The following is a 25,333-nucleotide window of genomic DNA, read 5'->3' as shown; positions in this document are numbered from 1 at the left end:
AGGTGGACAAGGTCCTTGTGTTCTTGTTGCGCATAGCCTCGGAGGAGACAGATAAAACACACTCCGTGGACAGGGATTGTGAAAAGAACAAGGCGTGGAAGGGGAGTATTAAGCAGGATCTAATACTTAGCGATTGAACTGGAAGTCCTTTCAGGGGAACATTTTATTTCCCGGGCCACAACTTTCGTCTTCTGGTTGTTTCCCTTCATCTCTCTGAGGGGCCCTTCATTTCAAAAGGGAACACCCCTACCCGAGATCTGATATCAGTGACCCTTGGGTCGGCTCCAGAGGAATTACAAGGTCAGGAAGAAAGTCTTGAATGACAGCCGAGGCTGCAGGGAAGGCCCAGATCTCTTCCTGTTTCCTGGAGCCACTTGGGCTTCAGTTCATGGTACCCACTTACCTGGTAGGGGCTGTGATCAGCTGTGAGTAGCACCGGAAGGATTCAGGAAACAGGAGCGAAACTGGCTCCCTTCTGTGTAACTGGTAGATTTGTTCCTTCCTGTTAGTGCTCAAGTTGAGAGAGACTGATATTATCAAGCTTAAATCTTAGAGGTTTGAACAAAGGCCCTAATTACAAAGATTCAAGTTTCACTGAGCGCCATTACATTAGGTAGTAGGGTATATTGGGATCCTTATCTGAAAATCAGAGAAAAAAAAAGTGCATATGAAGAGCTCAGCTGTGTGTGTTTGGGTTGACTGTCAAACAGCATGGGTGCCTAGAGTAAAAGCTCCGTAACATCTGACACATTTCTTGCCCCTTTCTGGAATTCCTCACTGACTTTGCCTTCACTCGCTGGGATAACTAACATCAGTCTTTTCTGGCTTGCATAGGCTCTATGATTTTCCCCTTTCAGTACTCCTGAGGGCAAGGAGGCAGGCGCAGGGTTGCTGTAGTGACAGCCCATGAGAAGACTTGGAAAAGAAGGTTATTCCCCTAGCCCAGGGGTCTCAGTGAAGGGCAAGTTCATCTCCCTCTTCTGACAGTCTGCAGTCTAAGAACAATTTTCCCCAGTAGTCCTTGAGCTGCTGGAGTAGGAAGATGACTAGTGTGCATATCAGGGAAACCTGCACCGGGTAGCCTCTGCTGGTTTTTCTGGGTTGAAGGTTGTTAGCCTCGGGGAGCCTGGGTGGCTCAGTCCGTTGAGCTTCTGACTTCGGCTCGGGTCACGATCTCACGGTTAATAAGTTCGAGCCCCACATCGGGCTCTGCGCCATCAGCGTGGAGCCTGCTTTGGATCCTCTGTCCCCTCTCTCTGCCCCCTACCCTGCTTGCTGTCTCTCAAAAATAAACATTTAAAATAAATAAGTAAATAATTAAAAATTATAGGTTGAAGGTTAGTCTTGAAATGAGTCTACATTAAAATACACTATAGTTCCCCCCATCTGTGGAGATGCGTTCCAAGACCCCCAGTAGGTGGGTTGCTATCCGAAACCGCGGAACCGCGGATCGTACTGAATGTTGTCCATATTGTATCTCTTCCTGTGCATACGTACTGTGGCCCACTGTAATTCATAGCTCAGGCACTGTCAGAGATTGACAGCAATAGAATGATTATAAAATGTACCGTAAGAACAATTATGTGAATGTGTTTGCGAGGATATATGTGAGTTACATCTCTTGTCAGTTTATCTTCTTGTCCTGTACTCACCCCTCTTCTTTCGATGACGTGAGACGATAAAACGTCCACGTGACAAGAGGAAGCGAGGCGAATGATGTAGGCACTGGGCCGTGATGTGGCACTGCTATTGACCTGGGGAAGTGCCAGAAGGGGGATTGTCTGCTTCGCCACCAGGGTTGACTGCGGGCGTCTGAGACCCTGGAAAGGCTAAACTGTGGACAAGGGGCACTACTGTGCTTCCTGTCATTGGCCTAGACGTAGGGTGACATTGCCTCCCTAAAAAGAAAACAGAAACGAGATTCTGTAAAAGAAACCGCGCGGCAGAAAAAGCCAGGTGACATCTGTGAGACGGTGGGGGTGGTGTGTGTCACACCCAAATACGTTTGTATTGTTGCCGCAGAAATTGGCCTCCTCATAAAGAGTCTACTGTTTGTGGAACCACCATGTCCACGTGGAGTTCGCCAGTGTTTGATGTTGAAGAAAAAAAGCCCTGAAATGGGGCAGTGCTGTCGTTTGTAGACCGCTTGGGATGCATCGCTTCCTTTTCATTCTGGGCTCTGCGGATTGTGCCTGAGTCATGATGAACTTGAAAGCGGTTACTTGAGATTAGTGTGATCCCAGAAATGAATGTGAATGTGACAAGCAGAAGTGAAATGGGAATTTTTATCTTACTTCTGGTTAATCCTTTTAAAAAAATTAGAAAAACTGAACAAGAACTGAGCCTTTGGGGTCGACTTTTCCCGGTTTGGGCAGTTTCATGGCAAGCTCTTGTCTAATTGTGGTTTCTGAGAGTGCCCGACATAAGTGATGGGGTGCAGGAAAGATAAAATTCTTGCCTTAAATGCCTTGCAACATGAGTGATCACTGTAACCTTTTTTTGTTATAAAATAATAAATGCCCATTGTGGGAAATTTAGAAAACCTAAGAATAAGATACTAACCTCTATGATCCTATTATCTAGAAATAAACACTCCAACTTTTTCGTTAATATTGGTTTAACGTTATTTTTCTAATAATGTTTTAAAGTGTACGTATATACGTATTTTCATATAATTGGAACCACACTGAACATATCTTTAATTTTTTCCAGACACAAATCAGAACTGATTTCCTCATTACATTTTCTTTCACTATATATATATATGTATATATATATATGTGTATGTATATATACATGTGGGTGTATTTTATTGTTTTAAGCTTTGTATTAGAAGTTAAGTAGAGGGAAGAGTGGGAACAGTGAGTTCCTGTGGACCTGTAACATAAATTCATGGCCCCTCATTGCAGCCTTCCACCTCCAGACAAAATCTGTCCCTCCCCTCTCAGACCACATTATTCTGAAGCAAATCTCGTGTGTATAATTTCTTTCATAAATATCTCCATAATTATCTCTAAAAAGTAAGGACAGTTAAAAATCATAACTACAGGGACTCCTGGGTGGCTCATTTGGTTAGGCGTCTGACTTTGGCTTAGGTCATGCTCTCACAGATTGTGAGTTCGAGCCCCATATTGGGCTCAGTGCTGACAGATCTGAGCTTGGAACCTGCTTCGGATTCTGTGTCTCCCTCTCTCTCTGCCCCTCCCCCACTTACAGTCTGTCTCTTTCTGTCTCAAAAATAAATGGTAAAAAGAATAAAATCATAACCACAATATCATTATTATACTTAAATTTTTATGTAATAATTTCTATTTTTTAAATGTTTATTTTTGAGAGAAAGAGACAGAGTGTAAGTGGGGGAGGAGCAGAGAGAGAGGGAGACACAGAATCTGAAGCAGGCTCTAGGCTCTGAGCTGTCAGCACAGAGGCCAGTGCGGCATTCGAACATGGGACCAGTGAGATCATGACCTAGGCCAAAGTCGGATGCTCACTGACTGAGCCACCCAGGCGCCCCTATAGTTTCTATTTTTTTTTAAGTTTTTAGTAACCGCTGCACCCAACATGGGGCTCGAACTCACGACCCCGAGGTCGAGTCATACGCTCTTCCGACTGAGCCAGCCAGGTGTCCCAATAATGATTTCTTAATAGAATCCAATACCTCAGTCATTTAAGACATAATTAAGAAAAACTTTTTTTAACGTTTATTTAACATTTATTAATGTTGAGAGATACAGAGTGCGAGTGGGGGAGGGGCAGAGAGAGAGGGAGACACAGAATCCGAAGCAGGCTCAGGGCTCTGAGCTGTCAGCACACAGCCCGACGCGGGGCTCAAACTCACGAACTGTGAGATCTCGACCTGAGCCGACGTCGGATGCTTAACCGACTGAGCCACCCGGGCGCCCCTAAAACGTAAGTTTTAATAAGGGCATAATAATCAGTTATACGAACCATAATTTTTATACCCCTTTATTGATCTGTATCATAGAATTCACCCATTTCAAGTGTACATTTCATTGTTTTTTTAGGAAATTGACTTAGGCGTCCATCACCACGATCCAGCGTTAGTAGAACATTATATCCCCCAGTAAGGTCGCTTGTGCTTACATACAGTTAATCCCCAGACCTGCCTCCAGCCCCAGGCAGTCACTGATCTACTTTCCGCCTCTAGATTTGCCTTTTCGGGACATTTCATGGAAGGGGAATTGCGCCGTATGTGGCCTTTAGCGTCTTCTTGAAAGACACACTCGCGTTGTTTCTGAGAGTCATCGCGGTGTTTGGTGCGTCAGTGGGGTGTTCCTCTTGATCGCTGGGCAGTGTGCCATGGTCTGCGTGTGGACCATAAGCTCTTTGACCAATTTTGTATTGTTAATAATTTTTTCTTCTATCCCTGAGGTTGACGTTCTTCTTGGTAAGTTTTGTAGGTATCCATAGGTTTTTGCTTAGGTTAATTTTCTTCATGGGATGTTTCTGGGCCAAAGGGTATTTTTCAGGCTTTTTTTGGTAACAGTTGCCAAGCCGCTTTCCAGAAAAGCTGTGTTGGTTCCCACTCCCATCCAGTTAGTGTGTGAGGATGTACTTTTCCCTAAAGCCTTGCCCATCATATTTTATTCTTAAAATCACATTTACCTGTACATTTTAGAAATTTCAGAGCAAATTTATCATCCTTTTCTCAGCTCAACCAGAATGTAAGTTCCTTCCAAAGAAAATTTGTTGGTGAGGTGAAGAGGTGTGAAGAACTAGAACGAATATTAGGTAAGTTTTATTTTATTTTATTTTGTTATTTTGGGGGGTTAAGTTTATTTTACTAACTTAATTATTTGTATATAAGCAAGACTTGTTCACTTTAGAAAAATTAGAAAATATAGGCCAGCAAAAAGCAAAAAAGAATTCACCATCCTGTACTTTTGACTCTTTACCTATAAAAGTAAGGATTCACATATATAACTATCAGGCTGTTTTGTTGTCAGCTGTTTCTCAGGAAGTCCTGTAACATCTTTTCGTATCAATAAACAGATGGACCCCTCATCATCTTTTTTTTTTTTAAGTTTATTTATTTATTTTGAGAGAGAGAGAGAGACGTGGGAGGGGCAGAGAGAGAGGAAGAGAGAGAATCCCAAGCAGGCTCTGTATCAGCAGTGGAGAGGGACCGTGACCTGAGCCGAAACCAACAGTAGGTCACTTAACTGAGCCACCCAGGCACCCTAGACGCAGCATCATTTTTAATGGCTGCCTAGTATTTCATGAGATTAATGTGTTATAATTTATAATGTGTAGCCAATCCCTTGTAGTTTATCATAATTGAAGACATTGTATACACGTTACTTAAAATTATACCAAAGATCAAGGGAAGCATGAAATGACAGATTGGCTTTGTTTGCAAAGGTGTTAGATCAGTGTTCCCTTGATGGTTAAGCTTCACAGCTCAGTAGCTCAAGGCTACTTGCTTTATCTGTAAAATCTTTACCATCTTAGCCTAAGATAGTCATCACTATCAATTCCAGTGTGAAGTTCTGACCGAAATGGGGGGAGGGAGAGGATGATTGCATACCACCTACTGAAGTACAAAACTTTTTTTTTTTAGGAGGATGAAAGAGGGGTGCCTGGGTGGCTGAGTCAGTTACGCGTCTGACGTGGGCTCAGTTCATGATCTAAGAGTTAGTGAGTTCGAGTCCTGCTGCGCTGACAGCTCAGAGCCTGCAGCCTGCTTCGGATTCTGTGTCTCCCTCTCTCTGCCCCTCCCCTGCTTGCACTCTTTCTCTCTCTCAAAAATAAATAAACATTAAGAAAAAAAAAAAAGAAGGATGAACAGAAAAACATGGGGATGAGTGAGCCAAGGAAGGGACAGAATATGACTTTCGAAGTAGCTTTTTAAAAAATTTTTATTTACATACATATATATATGTATGTAAATACATACATATATATATGTATGTGTATATATATATATATATATATGTGTGTGTGTATATACATATATATATGTATTTATTTATTTAGAGAGGGAGAGAGAATCCCAAGCAGGCTCCCTGCTGTTATCACAGAGCTGAACACAGGGCTCAGTCTCACAAACTGTGAGCTGTGATCTGAGCTGAAGTTGGATGCTTAACCAACTGAGCCACCCAGGTGCCCCTGGAATGATTCCTAATAGCTAATATTTATTGTGGATCTTTATCTTTTAGAAATTTATTTCATTTTTTTTTTATTTGAGAGAGAGGGAGGGGGAGGAGCAGAGTGAGAGAGAATGAGAGACAGAGAGAGAGAGAGAGAGAGAGAGAGAGAGAGAGAGAGAGATTGAATCCCAAGCAGGCTCCACGCCCAGTGCAGAGCCCAATACGGGGCTTAATCCCACAACCCTCAGATCATGACCTGAGCCGAAATCAAGAGTCAGATACTCAACCAAGTGAGCCATGCAGGCACCCTGGATTTTATGATTTAATTGGAGATTTTTAAGGCCAAAACACTTTTAATGATCTGAAATCTATTCCTTGCATATTGTTTGAAGTCCTAGTTCCTTGTGTGGATCGTGTACGATAGAGTGACATCATGTTCCTTTGCAATATAGTGAGTCCTTGGGCAGGTCGTGGATTAGGAATGAGGTTTTTAAAGGCAGTGACAGCACATCAGGCACGTATAGGACTTCCTGTAGCTTGAACTGTTTCAAAAAACATATAGACTTCAAAAAGGAAAACAGATTTCCCAAGTAAATTAGGTTTAATTGGTGAAACGATTTGTATCCCATTTCCGGAAACCTCTTAAGCCCCGTGCTTCCTTTGCTATCCTGTTAGGGAGACATCCTCACCTTTCTGTTTCTTTCTCAACAAAATAACTAGTAACGCTTCTCCAAGATATTCTGTCCGGTTATGAGTTCACCAGGCGTTGTGACTTGCATCCTAAGGACAAGGATGCTTCATGGCATTGAAAACGTAAACTGAAGAAATTCAGTTAATTTTGCCTGGTTCACTGCGAGTTTTATGAATCTGGCTGTTGACATAAGTAGGGAAGCAGCGCGGATTGTTGTGAGTCCGAACAGCCTGGCCAGCGCGGAGCTCTCCGGAGAGCCTGGCTCTCTGCCCTGTGCCCTCAGGGCTCCCTGTGCCCCTCAGGGCTCCGTGCGCTGCTGGAGGCTGTGCTTCTCCTGGGGGATACTTACTTCCTCCTAACGGCACCTGCCAGGGAGTCCCGCTGCTGTCTCCGGTGGGGACGACTCTAGGTCTATCCTTGGCTTATCCTGCACTTCCGAGTGTGTCTCATCTGCAGGTACAGAAACAGCTGCGACTCCAGAGTTCTTTAACTAGAGTCTCAGACACAAAGGAGACTTGGGGGATTTCAGGGAATGTTTGTCAGGTAATGTTGTCGATCTTGTCACTGCGTGCTCACCTCTGTAGGTGGTATTATTTTGTAGATCTTTGGAAGTGAGGTTGTAAAAGGCTTTCTATAAGTCAGTTGGAGTAAGCAAGACTTCTGTGCATTCAGACATTAATTTTGAGGCGACCCAGGAATGGTTGGGATGGAAAATGTTCTGACTGAAATGTCTTAGAGTGGGTTTTTGAGTCTAATTTGTTTACCTTTTATTCCCACAGCATATTTGGTACAGGAAATTAATAGAGCTGATATTCCCCTGCCTGAGGGAGAGACCAGTCCTCCTGCACCCCCTCTGAAACAAGTCCTAGAAATGCAGGTAATGTGTTTCTGAAGAAGCTGTTTTAGGTCGCTGATCGCAGACACTGCTCGTCTACTGAGTTTATATCATCCAGGGCTTGTCGGGTTTTCTTCTCAAAACCATGGAATGAAAACTAAAGAACAATGCTATGGTTAGCCCTCCAAGTTTTGTTTTTTTTGTTTTTTGTTTTGAGAGAGAGGAGGGGCACAAGTGAGCGAGGGGCAGAGAAAGAATCCAGGAGGGTTAGAAGGAGAGAGAGACAGAGAGAGACAGAGAGAGACAGAGAGAGAGAGAGAGAGAGAGAGAGAGAGAGAGAGAGAAGTGGGACTTGAACTCAACTGAAGCGGGATTCGAGCTCACCTGATGTAGGACTCGAATTCACGAGCTATGAGATCATGACCTGAACCGAAGTTAGATGCTTAGCAACTGAGCCACCCAAGTGCCCAGCCCTCCAAATTTTAAATGTAATTTAGTTTTCTTGTAAAATGTAAGATGCGTGCTCCCTTTCCAGCTGGTGTTGAGCTGAAGCTAATGAAAATTGGGTTGTGAAATGGGGTGCTTAGTCAGGTAATGTTTCTGAAAGTACGTTCCGGGCTTATCCCGGCTTTAGCATGCCTCTCCTGGCGTGAGTAAGGGAATCTTCAGTCCTGGACCCTTTGCCTTCTGCCAGACTCACGGACCTCCCCTCTGATGCTCAGAAGCTAGTATGAAGGTGATAGGTTATTCCAGGTCAGCAGCAAACAATTCCTTGTCCCTGAGTTCAGTGTCTCAGGGATACAGCGTTCCCCCCAAGAACCCTGGCTTGTCTTGTTAGTCAGCGCCCCTGTGGCTTATCCCCCGAGGTTTGTGTCGATCATCTGATAGTTCATCGCACTGGGAACTAGACTAGAGCCCCTTAGAGCTCTTCTGAAACAATCAGTATTGTGTAGCCAGGACCATTCCATGGCTGGCCGCTCTGTTTATCTGGGAGGAAGTCATTTAACATTTGTTATATGAGTGGACTTGAGAGAGAATTGTACAATCAGATGAGTTGAAAGCGGTCATCTGGTTTGGCCTGTTTGATGGGTTGTTTGTGATATAATGACAATTTCGGTGATTACTGAGTTTTTATAGTTTTCGTAAAAGGCAGAGCACAAGTAATGGAGGTAGTATGTCAAGGGATTTGTTTGCATACAAGTTTTCAGTGAGTCAGGGATTCGTTCTACAGATCTCTGCCTCTGTTGTTCGAATACTTAAGTATTGTTAAAGATGCCTGCGGTGTAATTGATTATGAAAGAAGATTCGATCTCAGGGCATCCTTCAGCCCAATTAATCGTATAAGTGCAACTTATACATGTAGACTCTTTTTTTTTTTAACTTTTAATTTTTTTTTTTTTTTTTTTTTTTTACTGTTTATTTTTGAGAGAAAGAGAGGAGAGTATGAGCGGGGGAGGGGCAGAGAGAGAGGGAGACACAGAATCTGAAGCAGGCTCCAGGCTCTGAGCTGTCAGCACAGAGCCCGACACGGGGCTCGAACTCATGAACTGCAAGATCATGACCCGAGCCGAAGTCGGATGCTTAACCGACTCAGCCACCCAGGCGCCCCTATACATGCAGCCTCGTAACTAGAGGCTGGGAATATTTATGCTCCGAAAAGGTGACCTCAGTTTTTTTCTGTGTTGCAAATAAACGGAAATGTAGACTTGAAAGAAGGAGACCGTTTGATGTGTGACAGTGGGTAAGCAGATGAAGGAAAATCCACACAAGTGGTGGGGGCTGAGATCAGGCCAGGCCAGCCCAGGGTACCGTGAGTCATCACCTGCGACACCTCCATCGTGCGTGGTGTCAGCTTCTTAGGAGTTCCCTGAATCAGTACGAAACCATAAACAATGGACCTTTAAAATCTCCGCATGCTTCCGTATCCCTGTCCGACTATTGGATTCTGGCTTGTTAAGCCCTGTCCTGGCTCTAGTAAGTGTGTGAAAAAATGACGAAACTACACTTGGAACGGACCTGTCCTCTTAAGTAACTGCTCTTTTGTTTTAGGAGCAGCTGCAGAAGCTCGAGGTTGAGCTGAGAGAAGTCACCAAGAACAAGGAGAAACTGAGGAAGAACCTGCTTGAACTGATTGAGTACACTCACATGCTCAGAGTGACAAAAACCTTCGTTAAACGAAATGTGGAGGTACTGACCACACGCGTGAGGAAGTGCATTTCTTTTGTAAAACTCTCGTTCCCGTAAGGTTTCTCTTTCGGCTGTTCGTTATTAAACAGGTTCATTTTGATCTTAGCTTTATTTTTCAGTCGGATTATACAACATGAAAAAAAAAGTGTTAAGCTTTTCCCCGTGTTGGTTGATTTAGCGATAACGATACTTCCTATTTGTAAAATCTTTAGTTTTCAGTTGAAAAAAATCTTTTTATGTTCATGAGGGATAAAATGGGAAAGTAGAGTTTGAGCTCTAAAATTTAGGTATTTTTTTTCTTTTTCTTCACCAAATTACTAAGAGTAAAAGAATTAACAAAAAAGTCTTTGTAAGAGTAGAAACAGTCTACATAATAGTCTGTCCTCAGCTGAGTAGGGAGGGGAGTCTGTTCTGTCAGGGCCGTTTCGTTTGGCGTGGTGACATCTGACTGAGCACTCTGTCTCCAAGCGAGGCGGCGACATAAATTGTAACTATATCTCTAGTGAATGACTTCAAGTAGCTTATAAAAAAAGGGACGGGGCAATGATCGTTTTTATTTACCAGAGCTGTGTTCCACGTCTAAGTTGTCTTGGGGTGTTGGCGTCCAGATCTGACACCCAGTTAGGATGCCCTATAAACTTGTTTGGAAACATGACTTGGGAAATAAAGTGTCACTTTTAATAAGACACACTTGGTTTCATATTTCTTTGTAGTTTGAACCTACTTATGAAGAATTCCCTCCCTTAGAAAATGATTCCTTGTTGGACTACAGCTGTATGCAGAGGCTGGGAGCAAAACTGGGGTAGGTGACAACCACCGGGGGGGCCGAGCATCGCTGTCCTTGTCGTCAGTGGAGGGATGAGAGCTACCATTTGAAGGCCTGTGATGGAGTGAAAGAAAGTGCATGTCTGTTTAAGAAAACACTGTACTCCTGTATTTGCTGAGTTGGATTATTCAGCCGTATTGACTTTTTAGCTAAATACCATGGGGATTTCTTCTTTCAGTATAATGAGCTGGAAAGAAGGAACATTTATGCCATTCAGTGTTATATCAATAAGCCTACAATAATAGGTCAGTGACTCATCAAGTCCTATTTTGTTTGGTGGAAACATAGGGGCTAAACTGAGTTCGTTAATTAATTGATTTTTTAATTTTTTAAAAACGTTTATTTATTTTTGAGAGAAAGAGAGAGAGAGACACACACACACAGAGCGTGAGTGGGAGGGGGGAGGGCAGAGAGAGATGGAACACAGAATCCGAAGCAGGCTCCAGGGTCTGAGCTGTCAGCACAGAGTCCAGCGAGAGGCTTGAACTCAAGAACCGTGAGATATGACCCGAGCCAAAATCAAGAGTTGGACACTTAACCAACTGAGCCACCCAGGCGCCTCAGCTATACATTTTAACGTTTATTTATTTTTTGGGACAGAGAGAGACAGAGCATGAACGGGGGAGGGGCAGAGAGAGAGGGAGACACAGAATCGGAAACAGGCTCTAGGCTCTGAGCCATCAGCCCAGAGCCCGACGCAGGGCTCGAACTCACGGACCGCGCAAGATCATGACCTGACTGAAGTCGGACGCTCAACCGACTGCGCCACCCAGGCGCCCCCCCAGCTATACATTTTAAAGGATGTTTCAAAAATTTTTGACCCAGCATTTTCGATATTTTGCATTTGGAGGGCTTTCCAGATACCCTTTTCACCATTTTTCCAGAAATGAAAGTCTTCATTTCTCCTTTTAATGCAATTTGAGGATTCAATTGCTTTTCAGTTGACTACAGGTTGCTTTTATTGTCTCATAGGTTTGTATCTGGCCTAATTAACCAAGGGAAAGTTGAAGCATTTGAGAAAATGCTGTGGAGGGTCTGCAAAGGGTATACCATCGTGACCTATGCAGAACTGGATGAGCCCCTCGAGGACCCTGAAACCGTGAGTCGATGTCCCGATCACCTTTTAACCATGACAGGCTGGCAGCAGAGTTGGGGGTGCAGTGCACAGGGAGCCGCTTGAGAGTGGGGTGTTCACCTGATGGCTTATCATCCTCGAGTACCTTCAGGTGTAGCTCTAAAGTCTAGGACTTTCTCCTCGATGGCAGCCGGGAAATTGCCGTAGACACGTTGCTACTGTCCGAGCCTCAGACCCCATTGAGGTTTCCCCCATCGTACCACAGTCCCTTTTATAGCAGACAGTCTAGTTTTGAATCACAGTTTGGATCTAATTGTCACGTCTCTTTGGTCTCCTTCATTCTGGGACAAGTTCTCAGTCTTTTCTTGACTTTCACGACCTTGACATTTGAAAATGATTATAGATCAGTTGTTGTTGTTTTGTAGAATGTCTCTGCATTTGGGTTTGTCTGCTCTTTTCCCAGGATTAGATTCAGGTCGTGCGTCTTTTGCAGGAGTGATGCTATGTTCTCCTCCCTGCATCCTCGTGGGCGCACGATTTAGTTTGTCCCATTGCTGGTAACGTCGCTTTGATCACTTGGCCGAGGTGGTGACTCCTCGACTTCACTGTGAAGTCACTCCTTTTCCTTATAATTAATAAGTGTTTTAGGGGAAGTGCTTTGAAACTCTGTACCTATCCCATTCCTTACCAGATTTTCAGTTCTTTGTTTCCCATTTGATTCAATGAATTATACTCTTACTGTAATTATTTATTTTGATATTAAAATTCTCTAGATTTGGCCACTCGGGGCCCATTCAGGCTGGCTGTTATGTCCTTTTTTCTGTGCTGCCATCATTTTTGGAGCACTTGTGCTTTTGAGCACAACAAGCTGTCCAGATTCATTTTGTGATCCCCTCACCCAGCCGTGGAATCAGCCATTTCTCTACGAGCCTGGTACTCTTTAGTGGAGAATGGTATTTAGAAGCCAAGGTGTAGTCTCTGGATATGCCCGTTGTTAATTGAGGAGTTGTGTTCCCCAGTCTGTCACTGGACAGCTCTAGGACACACACACACACACACACACACACACACACACACACACAACTTTATTTCTGGGCCTGTGCGTACATACTGAAAACTGTGAGTTCACATCCAATTCCAATCCAACACCACAGAATTCAGTCTCAGTTCCTCCATTTCTGTTTTTGTAACGTTTTCCTTTGATGGTGAGAAACTCGGCTCCTGTTGTTGTAGTATTTTTACTTATTTTCAGTCCTCTCGCCTGTAACCGACCTTCCCGTCAGTGTCTCATTTTTGCCACCCCCACATCCCCCTGTGCGGAGCCCTGAGTTCCCCATGCCAGGTGGGCCCCTGGTGTGGGTGCCCTCCTCACCCTGCCTGGGCCGCTCCCCTACGTAGATGCTCTGCCCACCTTGCTTCAGCTCTGGCTTTGCCCAGGCCATTTTTGGTCTTCCCCTCCTTCTGGGTCCATCCCTGCACATGCACTTAAGGCTTTAGGACTGAATTATTCAGGAAGGGAAGTAGAGGGGCAGGAGAGACAAAGAGCCATCAACACTTTTTAAAATCTCTATGATTTTTTTTTTTAGATTTTACAATAAAAATAACTATATTGCTCTAAATGAGGATGAACTGATCTATTAAAGGTAGAAGAGGAACTTTAGCTTCTTAATTTTGAGGAAAGGGTTTGTGGGTTGTTTTTTGTTTTTTGTTTTTTTTTTCTAAATTTGCCTCAGGAATTTTGGCTGTAAGATTACTGTATGTCCCACAGTAGTTGTGACACATAAAGAGGAATTTGGCTGTGAAATGGATTTTCATAAACTTTAGCCTGAAAAAACCACGCATGTTTAACCTAATGTGTGAAAATCTAATCAGTCAAGTTGTTGATTAACTGTCCACCTGTGCTCTTTTCTACTCTTTTGTGGCTCCTGTAACTGCCACTAGCAATCTGTTTCTTTGTCCTTCAACTGTGACCTTTATGACCTCTGTATGTAAAATGGAAGATAGAAACCATTCTGCAGTGGCATTACCTATTCTTTTGAGCTTTTTCTTTTCCTTTATTTTATAATTATTATTTTTTATTTTTTTATTTTTTTTAATTTTTTTTTTTAAACGTTTATTTATTTTTGAGACAGAGAGAGACAGAGCATGAACGGGGGAGGGGCAGAGAGAGAGGGAGACACAGAATCGGAAGCAGGCTCCAGGCTCCGAGCCATCAGCCCAGAGCCCGACGCGGGGCTTGAACTCACGGACTGTGAGATCGTGACCTGAGCTGAAGTCGGACGCGCAACCAACTGAGCCACCCAGGCGCCCCTATTATTATTTTTTTTTTTTCAACGTTTATTTATTTTTTTTTGGGACAGAGAGAGACAGAGCATGAACGGGGGAGGGGCAGAGAGAGAGGGAGACACAGAATCGGAAACAGGCTCCAGGCTCCGAGCCATCAGCCCAGAGCCCGACGCGGGGCTTGAACTCACGGACCGCGAGATCGTGACCTGAGCTGAAGTCGGACGCGCAACCGACTGAGCCACCCAGGCGCCCCTGTATTATTTTTTTTTAAAGAGAGAGAGGGAGAGGGGCAGAAGAAAGAGAGATTGAGAGAGGAAGAATGCAGATGAATCTTAATCAGGCTCCGTGCTCAGCTTACCTGGGAGCCTGATGATGGGCTTGACCCCACAACCGCGAGATCATGACCTTAGCCAAAATCAAGAGTCAGATGCTCAACTGACTGAGCCACCCAGGCGCCATTGAGCTTTTTCTTTATTAAGAGGACCTATCAGTCATTCTCATGCAGAACTTTCATTCAGATTACAATTTTTTTCTATATATTTCTAAGCTCTTTTACGGCAGGCTTTTACCAGCTATGTGAAAGGGCATTAAGTACCTGTGAAGAAAGAGAAGTGGATTAGAGAGATGTGTATCTTGAAAATACAGCAATTTCTCCATAATTACAAAAGAGATGCATGCTGGTTGTAGAGAATTGGGAGCAGTACTGAAAACGTGAAGGAGAAAATCTATCCCCTGTGGTCCTGTTCAGAAAGAGCCACTGCTGACATTTCAGTCTGTTATTCTTTCAGTGCTTGTTCTGGGTGTTCGATTTGGCAACTTCTCCGGTTCTAGGATTTGTGTGTTCTGATCCCTTAGTGTCATTACAGACCCCAGAGCTTATTTCTGGCCATTTTCCCCTTGTCGGTCTGGTTTCTAGATGTGATGCTGGACTCTGGCGATTTCACTGGGTTTTATGATTTGTATTTCGTGTTGTGAACTGTCCCTGTGCCTTCTTACGCCCGAGGTGGTTGACATGGTACTGTTGTTAAAATTGTTATGGAATCTTCGAGGTCAGGTGTACTATAAATGCCGTTTCTTTCTTCCCCTTGTTTTGTTTCTTCAATTACTTATTTTGAAATAATTTCAGTTTACAGAAAAGTTGCCAGAAGAGAACAGAGACTTGTCATATCCCTTCACCCACATTTCCCTGTCGTTAACAGGTTCCCACGTTTGCTCTGTCACCCGTGTGCTCTCTCTGTGAGTCTCTTCCCGTTTTCTCTAGGCTCTTTGCACACTTTCTACAAGGAAGCCATAGACTCTGTCACCCCTGGGTCACTCCAGTGCGGGTGCCCCCAAGCAAGGACACTCTTCCACAACCACGGGGGGCCCCTCCGAAAGAGGGAAAGAGCACGGGTGCAGCTGTTTTGAACACTCCGAACTTGCCATGCCCACCTCCCAGCAGATTGCCTTTCTTCCTTCCTGATCCAGCACCTCCCCTGGGTCTGTAGTCGCGTCTGGAACAGGCTGACCCCATCCCTCTGGGCCACTTGATGTTTTCGTCACCACCAGACTCGGGCCATATGTATGTTCTTGGCAGGGACACCTTGGAAGTGACGCTCTGGCCATCTCAGCGCATCTCGTCAGGTGCGGGCCTGTAACGTCGACCTGGTCACGTGGCCGTCTGCCGGGTTCCTCCGCTTTCATGGCATCGTGTTGCCTTCTGTGATTGATTAGTAGCTTGGCGGGAGGTATTCCAAGTGGTGCTAGTGTCCCGATCACCAGCCTGCCCACCACCTGTAGCGTCCATTGACGGCCCTCGAATCTGCCACCTCCATCATGGTTGCCACGTGGTAACCATGTGGGTTCTCGATTTCCATCATTCCTTCTGTACTTATTAGCGATTCCACGGAAGGTAGCGCTTCCCCCGTCTCGCATCCATGGACTCATGGCTTCCCATTGTATTTAATGACTTGTAATCTGTCACACTCAGTGTTTATTTGGGTGCCCAAATTGTCCCTGATTCAGCTACAGAAGGTCCCTTCACACATGTTCCTGTGTCGTTTGGCCTGTGGGTAGCGTTCACTGAGCATTCCCTTACTTTCTGGCAGCACAACACATTCCAGCCTCATCTTGGGCTTTCGGTGCCTGGCCTGGACCCAGCTGTTTCTCCAAGGACCCCTGGTTCCTTTTAGCGGACGGTGTTTACAAAGGTCTGGGTGCTCGAGTGCTCACCACGTATGGGAGTGTCGTTGTTTCTGGGCCCTTCCAGCGGTAGCATGTGTGTGTGCACACACGCACACGCACGCACACCCGCACATGTCCACATGCACAGCTGTAACCACCTCTGTGGCTCCCTGTGCTTATATTTTATAAAGCTATGTGTTCCAACTATAACTTAAAATTCTGATCAGTTCTTTCTAGACTTAACCTTTTTCCAGCTCTTTTCTGACAAGTGAGAAATCTGGCTCCCCTTATCCTCAACGTATTTCATGAATCGCTCAGTTTACTTATTTATTCAGTGTAACCGGTCTCCTAACCACATCAACCATCTCCTGCAACCCCCTGGCCACCCTTTGTCCTTGCCTTGGGACCCACCTGCCTGGGCTTCTCTGAGGCTCCCCAACCTGTTCCCCTGCCTCCTGTGGCCCAGGGCTCGATTCTTAGACTGCTTCTCTCCTCTCTCTGCCCCTAGGGATCCTGTATAATTTCACAGCTTTAAATACTGCCTCCCAAATGTATATCTAGAACTTGGACCTCTCTTCTCAAAAACAGACTTTTCTGTATAACTGGCTACTCTGTGTCTCTTTTAAAAATCTGAAAGACATTTCCACCGGGTGCCTAAAACTGGACCTCCCGATCTTTCCTCTCCTACCTGCCCTGCCAGGCATGCCCATCTCGGTAGGGGGCTACTCAGTCCTTCCGACTGCTCAGGCCCAGAGCCTTGGGGGTCATTCTGACTCTTCTCTTTTTCCTCACACCTCACGATTAATCCTGTAGCGGAGTGATTGGCCATGTCTTTTGAATAGGAAGAGACTCTGGCCTTTCTCGTCACCTCCACCCTGCTCCACACCTCAGGTACATCCATTCTGCAGGAGCCTCTGTCCTGAGCTCCTGCCCCGGCCACTGCCCTGCTGTGCTCTCTCCTCCCAGCATCCAGAACAATCCCTGTAAGATCACGTCACTCCTCTACTTAAAACCTTCCAGTGGCTTCCTGTCTCACTTGGCAAAACACCCAGAGCCTTGCAGTGTCCCTCTTGTGGCCTCGTCACGTGTCTGACCTGTCCACACCCCTTCCGTGTATGGCCTTCTTGCCTTCCCTGCTCCTGCTTCTCTGTGAGCTCTTCTGGGCCTCGGGAGGTCCTTCCCTCAGTGGCCGCACGGCTCCCTCCCTTCCTTCACGCCTTTAAGCTCCAATGCTCTTCTCAGGGAGGCCTTCCCTGGTCACCCTATTTAAAATCACCACCCCAGCCTCCCCTCCCTTTCTCCTCTTCCAGCTCTGTTTTCTTTACAGCACTTACGGCCATTTGGTATGCTGTGTTTTCCTTTGTGTCCCTCGCTGCCAACTTGACTACGAGCTCCCCAGCCCTCCCAGGTCAGGGATTTTTGTCTCTTTTGTTCAGTTCTATATTCCTAGCACCTAGAACAGTGCCTGGGAAATAGGCCAAAAACCTATTCAGTTTTACGTCTAGAATATTTGTAAATATAGTCAATTCTCAGTATTTATGGTAGCTCTGTAGGGTCTCCACGAACACATGAATGAATGACACTGAACCACCGTCCTAGCAGAAATGCAGCCTTAGGTTTCTGTGAGCCTCTGGTCACATTTTGTCCACCAGCCAACAATAACCTTGTTTTATGTGTGTTTCTATTTAGTGTGTATTATTGATTCATTGAACACTGAACTCTGCTAGCAGCACTATGAGTTATGCCTGAAGGAACCTTATCTAACCCACGCATTTCTCTGTCTTCACTGCCTTCTTGGGCTCAGGAACGCTAGCTAGCATGTCAGCATTCTGCCTGAGGACCGTTTTAGATAGTGAAACCTGCAACAAAGAGCACAAATCTGAAAGACATGATCCTAACCAAACCATGAGAAGGACCCTTGTGTACAGGATGAGAGGGAACAAGAAGGCAGAGAGCCGCCCTGTTTGACCTCAGCTGGAGTACGCACATTGAGTGGCTCCAACTTCGGGCTGCTCTGCGGTGTCTATAAATGGCCAAAGCCACGGCCGGTACTGCTCTCAGGGTCATGAATACAGCGTGGCCAGTTTGGGTGAAGTGTAGTGACGGAGTCTGCAGAGGCCAGGATGGCTGCATCTGCTACAGGAATGAACCAATGAACTTTATAGCAGAGTTTTTGCTGCCAGGGTTTTCAGAGATCTGGACACAGGAGTAATAATGATCCCGGTTTATTCTTTTAGGGAGAAGTCATAAAGTGGTATGTGTTTTTAATATCCTTTTGGGGAGAGCAGATTGGCCACAAGGTTAAGAAGATATGTGATTGGTAAGAACACGAAACATTTCATTTGATGTGTTTCTTTGTATTCAGTAGTCTCTAGTTTTCCTTAAAAAAACCCCTCCGTGTTTGAAGGGAAATATGGTGAGTGCAAAGCCTGTTGCGTTCTGTTATGTATCTTTGCTGTAATACCATGTTTGTTTGTTTGTTTATTTTGAGAGAGAGAGCACGTGCTCATGAGCAGGAGGAGGGGTAGAGAGAGGAGAGAATCCCAAGCAGCCTCCATGCTGTCCACACAGAGCCCGACGTGGGGCTTGATCTCACAAACTGTGAGATCTATGACCTGAGCCGAAATCAGGAGTCAAGACGCTCAACTGATGGAGCCACCCAAGTGCCCCTGTGATACCATGTTTTTAAACATTCAATTCGTCACCTCTTGTCAGCGTTACGCTTAAAATAATTGAGAAGTAGAGATCATGTTTAATAACATTCTTAGATTTTATTTTCTCTTTGGGAATCAGGGCTTAAGGATAATCCGAGAAGGAGTCATGTTTTAGTATTTTGTGCCTTCCTGTGGCTTTGAGCTCCGCAGAGGCCCGTGTGTCATCACTGAGCATACGGTTCCTCTTTTGCTCGGTGTTTGACAGGTTTCTCTGCACTGTGGGGGAGGAGGCCCGGTGAGTGGTGAGGACTGAGTGGCTTCACCGCCCACGCCCAGGGCGGGCTGGGTAAGTCACCACGTCCAGGCTCCCTCCCTGTAAGAGGGAGCGGCACTTTCCTCCCTCCCTGGGCTTCGGAACTGAGGCCACACAGGCAGGACACTCCCGTGCAGCGTCGGCCGCCGCCACGCGCTAAGGAGTGTCACAACGGAAATCTCTCTGTGACTTGTTCTCATCAACAGTGGAAAAATAGGAAAAGCCAAACAAAAAAGTCAAAAGAATGCCCTTTGTTTTTAGATGGCTTATTTCCCGTGGGGGTGAGGCTGGGGCTTGGTATTTCCTTTATAAAGTGTTTCCCCGAGTCGGATACTCTGTCACCGGTGATACGGAAAGTAATTTTAAGTGTTACATGGACAAACCTGTTGTTAATTTCATAGATGTTTATTCAGTGTACATTAGAAAAACTGTCACCAGCACACAAGCCCATGATTTCACACACAGTGTTGCTTAGGATAAGGCTAGAGTGAGTATTTAATTTTAATAGTCAGAACTTACAATGTTAAGTGTGGCAGGAAGGTGTCAAGGCAGAAGGGAGAGTGCAGTAGGGAGGCACACTTCGTGTGTTTCGGGCGCCACACAGCCCCCCAAAAGACGGGCCCTGGGAGGCAAGGGAGGGGCTCCCTGCACCCACCACGTGTCCAAAGCAGTTGCTAGGACACCGGAGGTTTTGTTTTTTTCTCCCCCTCCCTTTATTTTCTCTTTCTTTTAAAAGTAATGACCGTTGTGTGTTCAAACCTGTTTAATGAATTCCCAGCCCAAGGATTGGGGTGGATTTCAGAAAGTTGGAATGGGGAGCAAGCTCCGGGAACGATCGGGGCAGGGAGGGAACACGGAACCAAGAGAGAGCGTGGTAAATGTGTTGAAGCCCGTAGACATTTGTCGAATGTCTCCGTGTACAAGGCCTCAGCGCGGGCAGGTGCCTGTGTCTGACCTTTCTCTCCCAGAAGGCTGCTTTTGTTCCTTTCTGGGGGGAGATGTGCCCACGTGGTGCACTGAATTCGGTTCTAGTGTTTGCTGCCGCCTCTCCTGGTCCTGACGGGCGTGAGACTGTTGCATTCTGTCTTGTAGTTACCACTGCCACGTTTACCCCTACCCGAATACAGCTGAGGAGCGGAAGGAGATTCAGGAGGGGCTCAATACCCGGATTCAGGATCTCTACACTGTGAGTAAACCGTTGCCTCCTTACCTGAGGTGTGTAAAACATTTACAAGTCCATTTACCTTGTTTTTCAATGTGGAAACTTTTGGTTGTGGACAAATCAAGATGTTCTTGGGAGATTGGAAAGTGACTCACCTCGCTCCTCTTCGTGGAAGTTTTATTTTAGCCACCTGTGAGAAATCTAGGTGGTGATGGTGGGACTTTAGAGAAGATCCTCTGGTCATCGCAGGAGACAGGCAACCCGTTTAAAGTGGTGGCTGTCATTTTTTTGCCTTCACTACTTCAGTGACCGTTCCTCCTTGTATCAGCGAGGGCTCTGGGCGGCAAGAAGTGGGCTCCCACCCACCTAAGCAAAAGGGGGTTTTAGCCCCGCATGTGACACGGTGGAGTTGGTGGCTCTCGGGGCTGACCGGGCACTGAGCCGAGACTGGGAATGAATGGGAAGGATGGGAGCTCCGTGGGCCCAGCCAGGCCGCCGTGCTGGCACCCAGATGGTAACACCCAGCCACCTCCTGTGCCCTGGGGGCTGTGTCCTGGAGGGGCAGCTCTCGAGAGAGCATCCGATCGGCTGGGCTGCTTTCCCCCCGCCGCCTGGTGGTCCCTGGCGGCCGGGAAGACACGGAATGAGCCTAAGAGGGGCCGGTGCCGGGGACAAAAGCTGGGAAAGCCTGTGTTTGTTCCCACGCAGGTGCTCCACAAAACCGAGGATTATTTAAGGCAAGTGCTGTGTAAAGCCGCCGAATCCGTCTACAGCCACGTCATCCAGGTGAAGAAGATGAAAGCCATTTACCACATGCTGAACATGTGCAGCTTCGACGTGACCAACAAGTGCCTCATCGCCGAAGTCTGGTGTCCTGAGGCTGATCTGCACGAGCTGCGCCGGGCGCTCGAGGAGGGGTCGGTAAGGTGGCCGGGACCAGACGGAGGGACCGGGGCTGCTCTGGGGACGCCTGAGAACCCGGGAGACGCCAAGGAGCGTGGGAGTGTCTGGGAGCGGGGAGAGGGCTGTGCTGACTCCTGTCCTGGACCCATGCCCCGGAGAGCGTGTCATCCGAGGGCGTGCGCATGCGCACGCGGCTTTCGTTGGCTCTTCTGGTCGTGTGGTTAGAGAAGTAAAACATACATATAACAGAAGAGACGCAGTGAAGTGGCTTCCTCCTGCCCTGTCACCTCAGAGACAAGGGCTGTTTTCTGCTGGGTCTTTGGGTTTCTTAACTGAAGGGTAAACACGTACGAATGGATATCTTCTTGCTTTCACGGAAGGTTGCTGGTTAGTCATTCTGTTCTTTTCACTTAATAGAACTTCCCTACTTTTTATACTATTTAATACTTTGCTCTACGGATGTGCCATGGCCTGGGGACCTGGCTGCCTACTCATTTAGGCGGTGTGGTGCCTGATGTGACCAGTACCACCGTGGCAACCGCCACTTGGCCATGGCGGTTCACACACACAGATCTGTCAGAGGCGAGGCCCAGATATGGAATTGCTGGGTCAGTTTTGATGGATGGTATCAGCTACTGCGTTTCTCTTACTTTGAATGAGGTTAAAAGTTTTTTATCGGGCTCCTGGGTGGCTCGGTCAGTTAAGCGTCCGACTTCGGCTCAGGTCAGGACCTCATAGTCTGTGAGTTCAAGCCCCGCATCGGGCTCTGTGCTGACAGCTCAGAGCCTGGAGCCTGCTTCGGATTCTGTGTCTCCCTCTCTGCCTCTCCTCTGCTTGTGCTCTGTCTCTCTCTTAAAAACAAATGAACATTAAAAAAAAATTGCCACAACCCAAAACCTCTGGGACGCAGCAAAGGCGGTCGTAAGAGGAAAGTATATAGCAATCCAGGCCTTCCTAAAGAAGGAAGAAAGATCTCAGATACACAACCTAACCTTACGCCTTAAGGAGCTGGAAGAAGAACAGCAAATAAAACCCCAAACCAGCAGAAGACAGGAAATAATAAAGATTAGAGCAGAAATTAATGCTATTGAAACCAAAAAAAAAAAAAAAAACAGTAGAACAGATCAATGAAACCAGAAGCTTGTTCTTTGAAAGAATTAACAAAATTGGTAGACCACTAGCCAGTTTGATCAAAAAGAAAAAGGAAAGGATCCAAATAAATAAAATCAAGAATGAAAGAGGAGAGATCACAACCAACACAACAGAAATAAAAACAATAATAAAAGAATATTATGAGCAATTATATGCCAATAAAATGGGTAATCTGGAAGAAACGGACAAATTCCTAGAAACATACACTACCAAAACTGAAACAGGAAGAAATAGAAACTTTGAACAGACCATAACCAGTAAAGAAATCAAATCAATAATCAAAAATCTGCCAAAAAATGAGTCCAGGGCCAGATGGCTTTCCAGGGGAATTCTACCAAACATTTAAGCAAGCGTTAACACCTATTCTCTTGAAACTGTTCCAAAAAATAGAAATGGAAGGAAAACTTCCAAACTCTTTCTATGAAGCCAGCATTACCTTGATTCCAAAGCCAGACAGAGACCCCACTAAAAAGGAGAACTATAGACCAATTTTCCTGATGAACATGGATGCAGAAATCCTCAACAAGATAATTGCCTTAAGATAATAGCCAACCGGATCCAACAATACATTAAAAAAATCATTTGCCACAACCAAGCGGGATTTATGCCTGGGATTCAGGGCTGGTTAAATTTCCGCAAAACAATTAATGTGATTCAATACATCAATAAAGGACAAGAACCATAATGATCCTCTCAATAGATGCAGAGAAAGCATTTGACAAAATATAGCATCATTTCTTGATAAAAAACCCTCAAGAAAGTAGGGCTAGAAGGAGCATACCTCGAGATCATGAAAGCCATATATGAACGACCCAATGCTAATATCCTCCTCAATGGGGAAAAACTGAGAGCTTTCCCCTAAGGTCTGGAATGAGCCAGGGATGTCCACTCTCGCCACTGTTATTCAACATAGTATTGGAAGTCTTAGCCTCTGCAATCAGACAACACAAAGAAATAAAAGGCATCCAGATTGTCCAGGAGGAGGTCAAACTTTCACTCTTTGCAGATGACATGATACTCTGTATGGAAAACCCAAAAGATTCCACAAAAAACTGCTAGTTGATTCATGAATTCAGCAAAGTTGCAGGATATAAAATCAACGCACAGAAATCGGTTGCATTCCTACACCAACAATGAAGCGACAGAAAGAGAAATCAAGGAAGGAATTGATCCCATTTACAGTTGCACAAAAAGCCATAAAATACCTAGGAATAAATCTAACCGAAGAGGTGAAAAATCTGTACACTGAAAACTATAGAAAGCTTCTGAAAGAAATTGAAGAAGACACACACAAAAAAGGAAAAATATTCCATGCTCCCGGATAGGAAGAACAAATATTGCTAAAATGTCGATACTACCCAAAGCAATCTACATATTCAATGCAATCCCTATCAAAGTAACACCAGCATTCTTCACAGAGCTAGAACAAATAATTCTAAAATTTGTATGGAATCAGAAAAGACCCCGCATAGCCAAAATGATCTTGAAAAAGAAAACCAAAGCAGGAGGCATCACAATCCCAGACTTCAAGCTATACTACAAAGCTGTAATCATCAAGACAGCGTGGTACTGGCACAAGAACAGACACTCAGATCAATGGAACAGAATAGAGAACCCAGAAATGGGCCCACAAACGTATGGCCAACTAATCTTTGACAAAGCAAATCTTTGACTAATCTTTGACAAAGCAACTAATCTTTGACAAAGAATACCCAATGGAATAAAGACAGTCTCTTCAGCAAGTGGTGCTGGGAAAACTGGACAGCGGCATGCAGAAGAATGAACCTGGACCACTTTCTTACACCAAACACAAAAATAAACTCAAAATGGATGAAAGACCTAAATGTAAGACAGGAAGCCATCAAAATCCTCGAGGAGAAAGCAGGCAAAAACCTCTTTGATCTTGGCCGCAGCACTTCTTACTCAACACGTCTCTGGAGGCAAGGGAAACAAAAGCAAAAATGAACTACTGGGACCTCATCAAAATAAAAAGCTTCTGCACAGCGAAGAAAACAATCAGCAAAACTAAAAGGCAACCGGCAGGATGGGAGAAGATATTTGCAAATGACATATCAGATAAAGGGTTAGGATCCAAAATCTATAAAGAACTTATCAAACTCCATACCCAAAAAACAAATAATCCAGTAAAGAACTGGACAAAAGACATGAATAGACACTTCTCCAAAGAAGACATCCAGATGGCCAACCGACACATGAAAAAATGCTCAACGTCACTCATCATCTGGGAAATACAAATCAAAACCACAATGAGATACCACCTCACACCTGCCAGAATGGCTAACATTAACAACTCAGGCAACAACAGATGTTGGCGCAGATGTGGAGAAAGAGGATCTCTTTTGCATTGTTGGTGGGAATGCAAGCTGGTGCAGCCACTCTGGAAAACAGTATGGAGGTTCCTCAAAAAAATAAAAATAGAACTACCCTAGGACCCAGCAATTGCACTACTAGGCATTTATCCAAGGGATACAGGTGTGCTGTTTCGAAGGGGCACACGCACCCCAATGTTTATAGCAGCGCTATCGACAATAGCCAAAGTAGGGAAAGAGCCCCAATGTCCATTGATGGATGAATGGATAAAGAAGATCTGGTATACACACACACACACACACACACACACACACACACACACACACACAATGGAGTATTACTCAGCAATCAAAAAGAATGAAATCTTGCCATTTGCAACTACGTGGATGGAACTGGAGGGTATTATGCTAAGTGAAATGAGTCAGAGAAAGATAAAAATCATATGACTTCATTCATATGAGGACTTTTAAGAGACAAAACAGATGGACATAAGGGAAGAGAAACGAAAATAATATAAAAACAGGGAGGGGGACAAAACCGAAGAGACTCATAAATATGGAGAACAAACTGAGGGTTACTGGAGGGGTTGTGGGAGGGGGGATGGGCTAAATGGGTAAGGGGCACTAAGGAATCTACTCCTGAAAT

General features: G+C 45.2%; 1 protein-coding gene across 2 annotated transcripts in view; it reads left to right on the top strand.

Annotated features, from left to right (window-relative positions):
* The window catches only part of ATP6V0A2 (ATPase H+ transporting V0 subunit a2), a 42,462-nt gene that overhangs the window by 1,213 nt on the left and 15,916 nt on the right, over positions 1–25,333 (top strand). For both annotated transcript variants that reach the window (XM_047087995.1, XM_047087996.1), the window contains exons 2-9: positions 4,674–4,752; positions 7,581–7,678; positions 9,686–9,823; positions 10,537–10,625; positions 11,622–11,748; positions 18,411–18,493; positions 20,233–20,326; positions 21,011–21,223. In XM_047087995.1, coding sequence (XP_046943951.1) covers positions 4,674–4,752; positions 7,581–7,678; positions 9,686–9,823; positions 10,537–10,625; positions 11,622–11,748; positions 18,411–18,493; positions 20,233–20,326; positions 21,011–21,223 — 921 coding nt within the window. The remainder of the gene's footprint in view (positions 1–4,673; positions 4,753–7,580; positions 7,679–9,685; positions 9,824–10,536; positions 10,626–11,621; positions 11,749–18,410; positions 18,494–20,232; positions 20,327–21,010; positions 21,224–25,333) is intronic.

The sequence above is a fragment of the Lynx rufus genome, unplaced genomic scaffold, assembly GCF_022079265.1.
Source record: "Lynx rufus isolate CCGP_SWC_20201006 ecotype Redwood Valley unplaced genomic scaffold, mLynRuf1.p SCAF_24, whole genome shotgun sequence".
Classification (NCBI taxonomy): Eukaryota; Metazoa; Chordata; class Mammalia; order Carnivora; family Felidae; genus Lynx; species Lynx rufus.
Note: the sequence above shows the minus strand (reverse complement) of the source record. Positions and strands in the feature narration are given on the sequence as shown.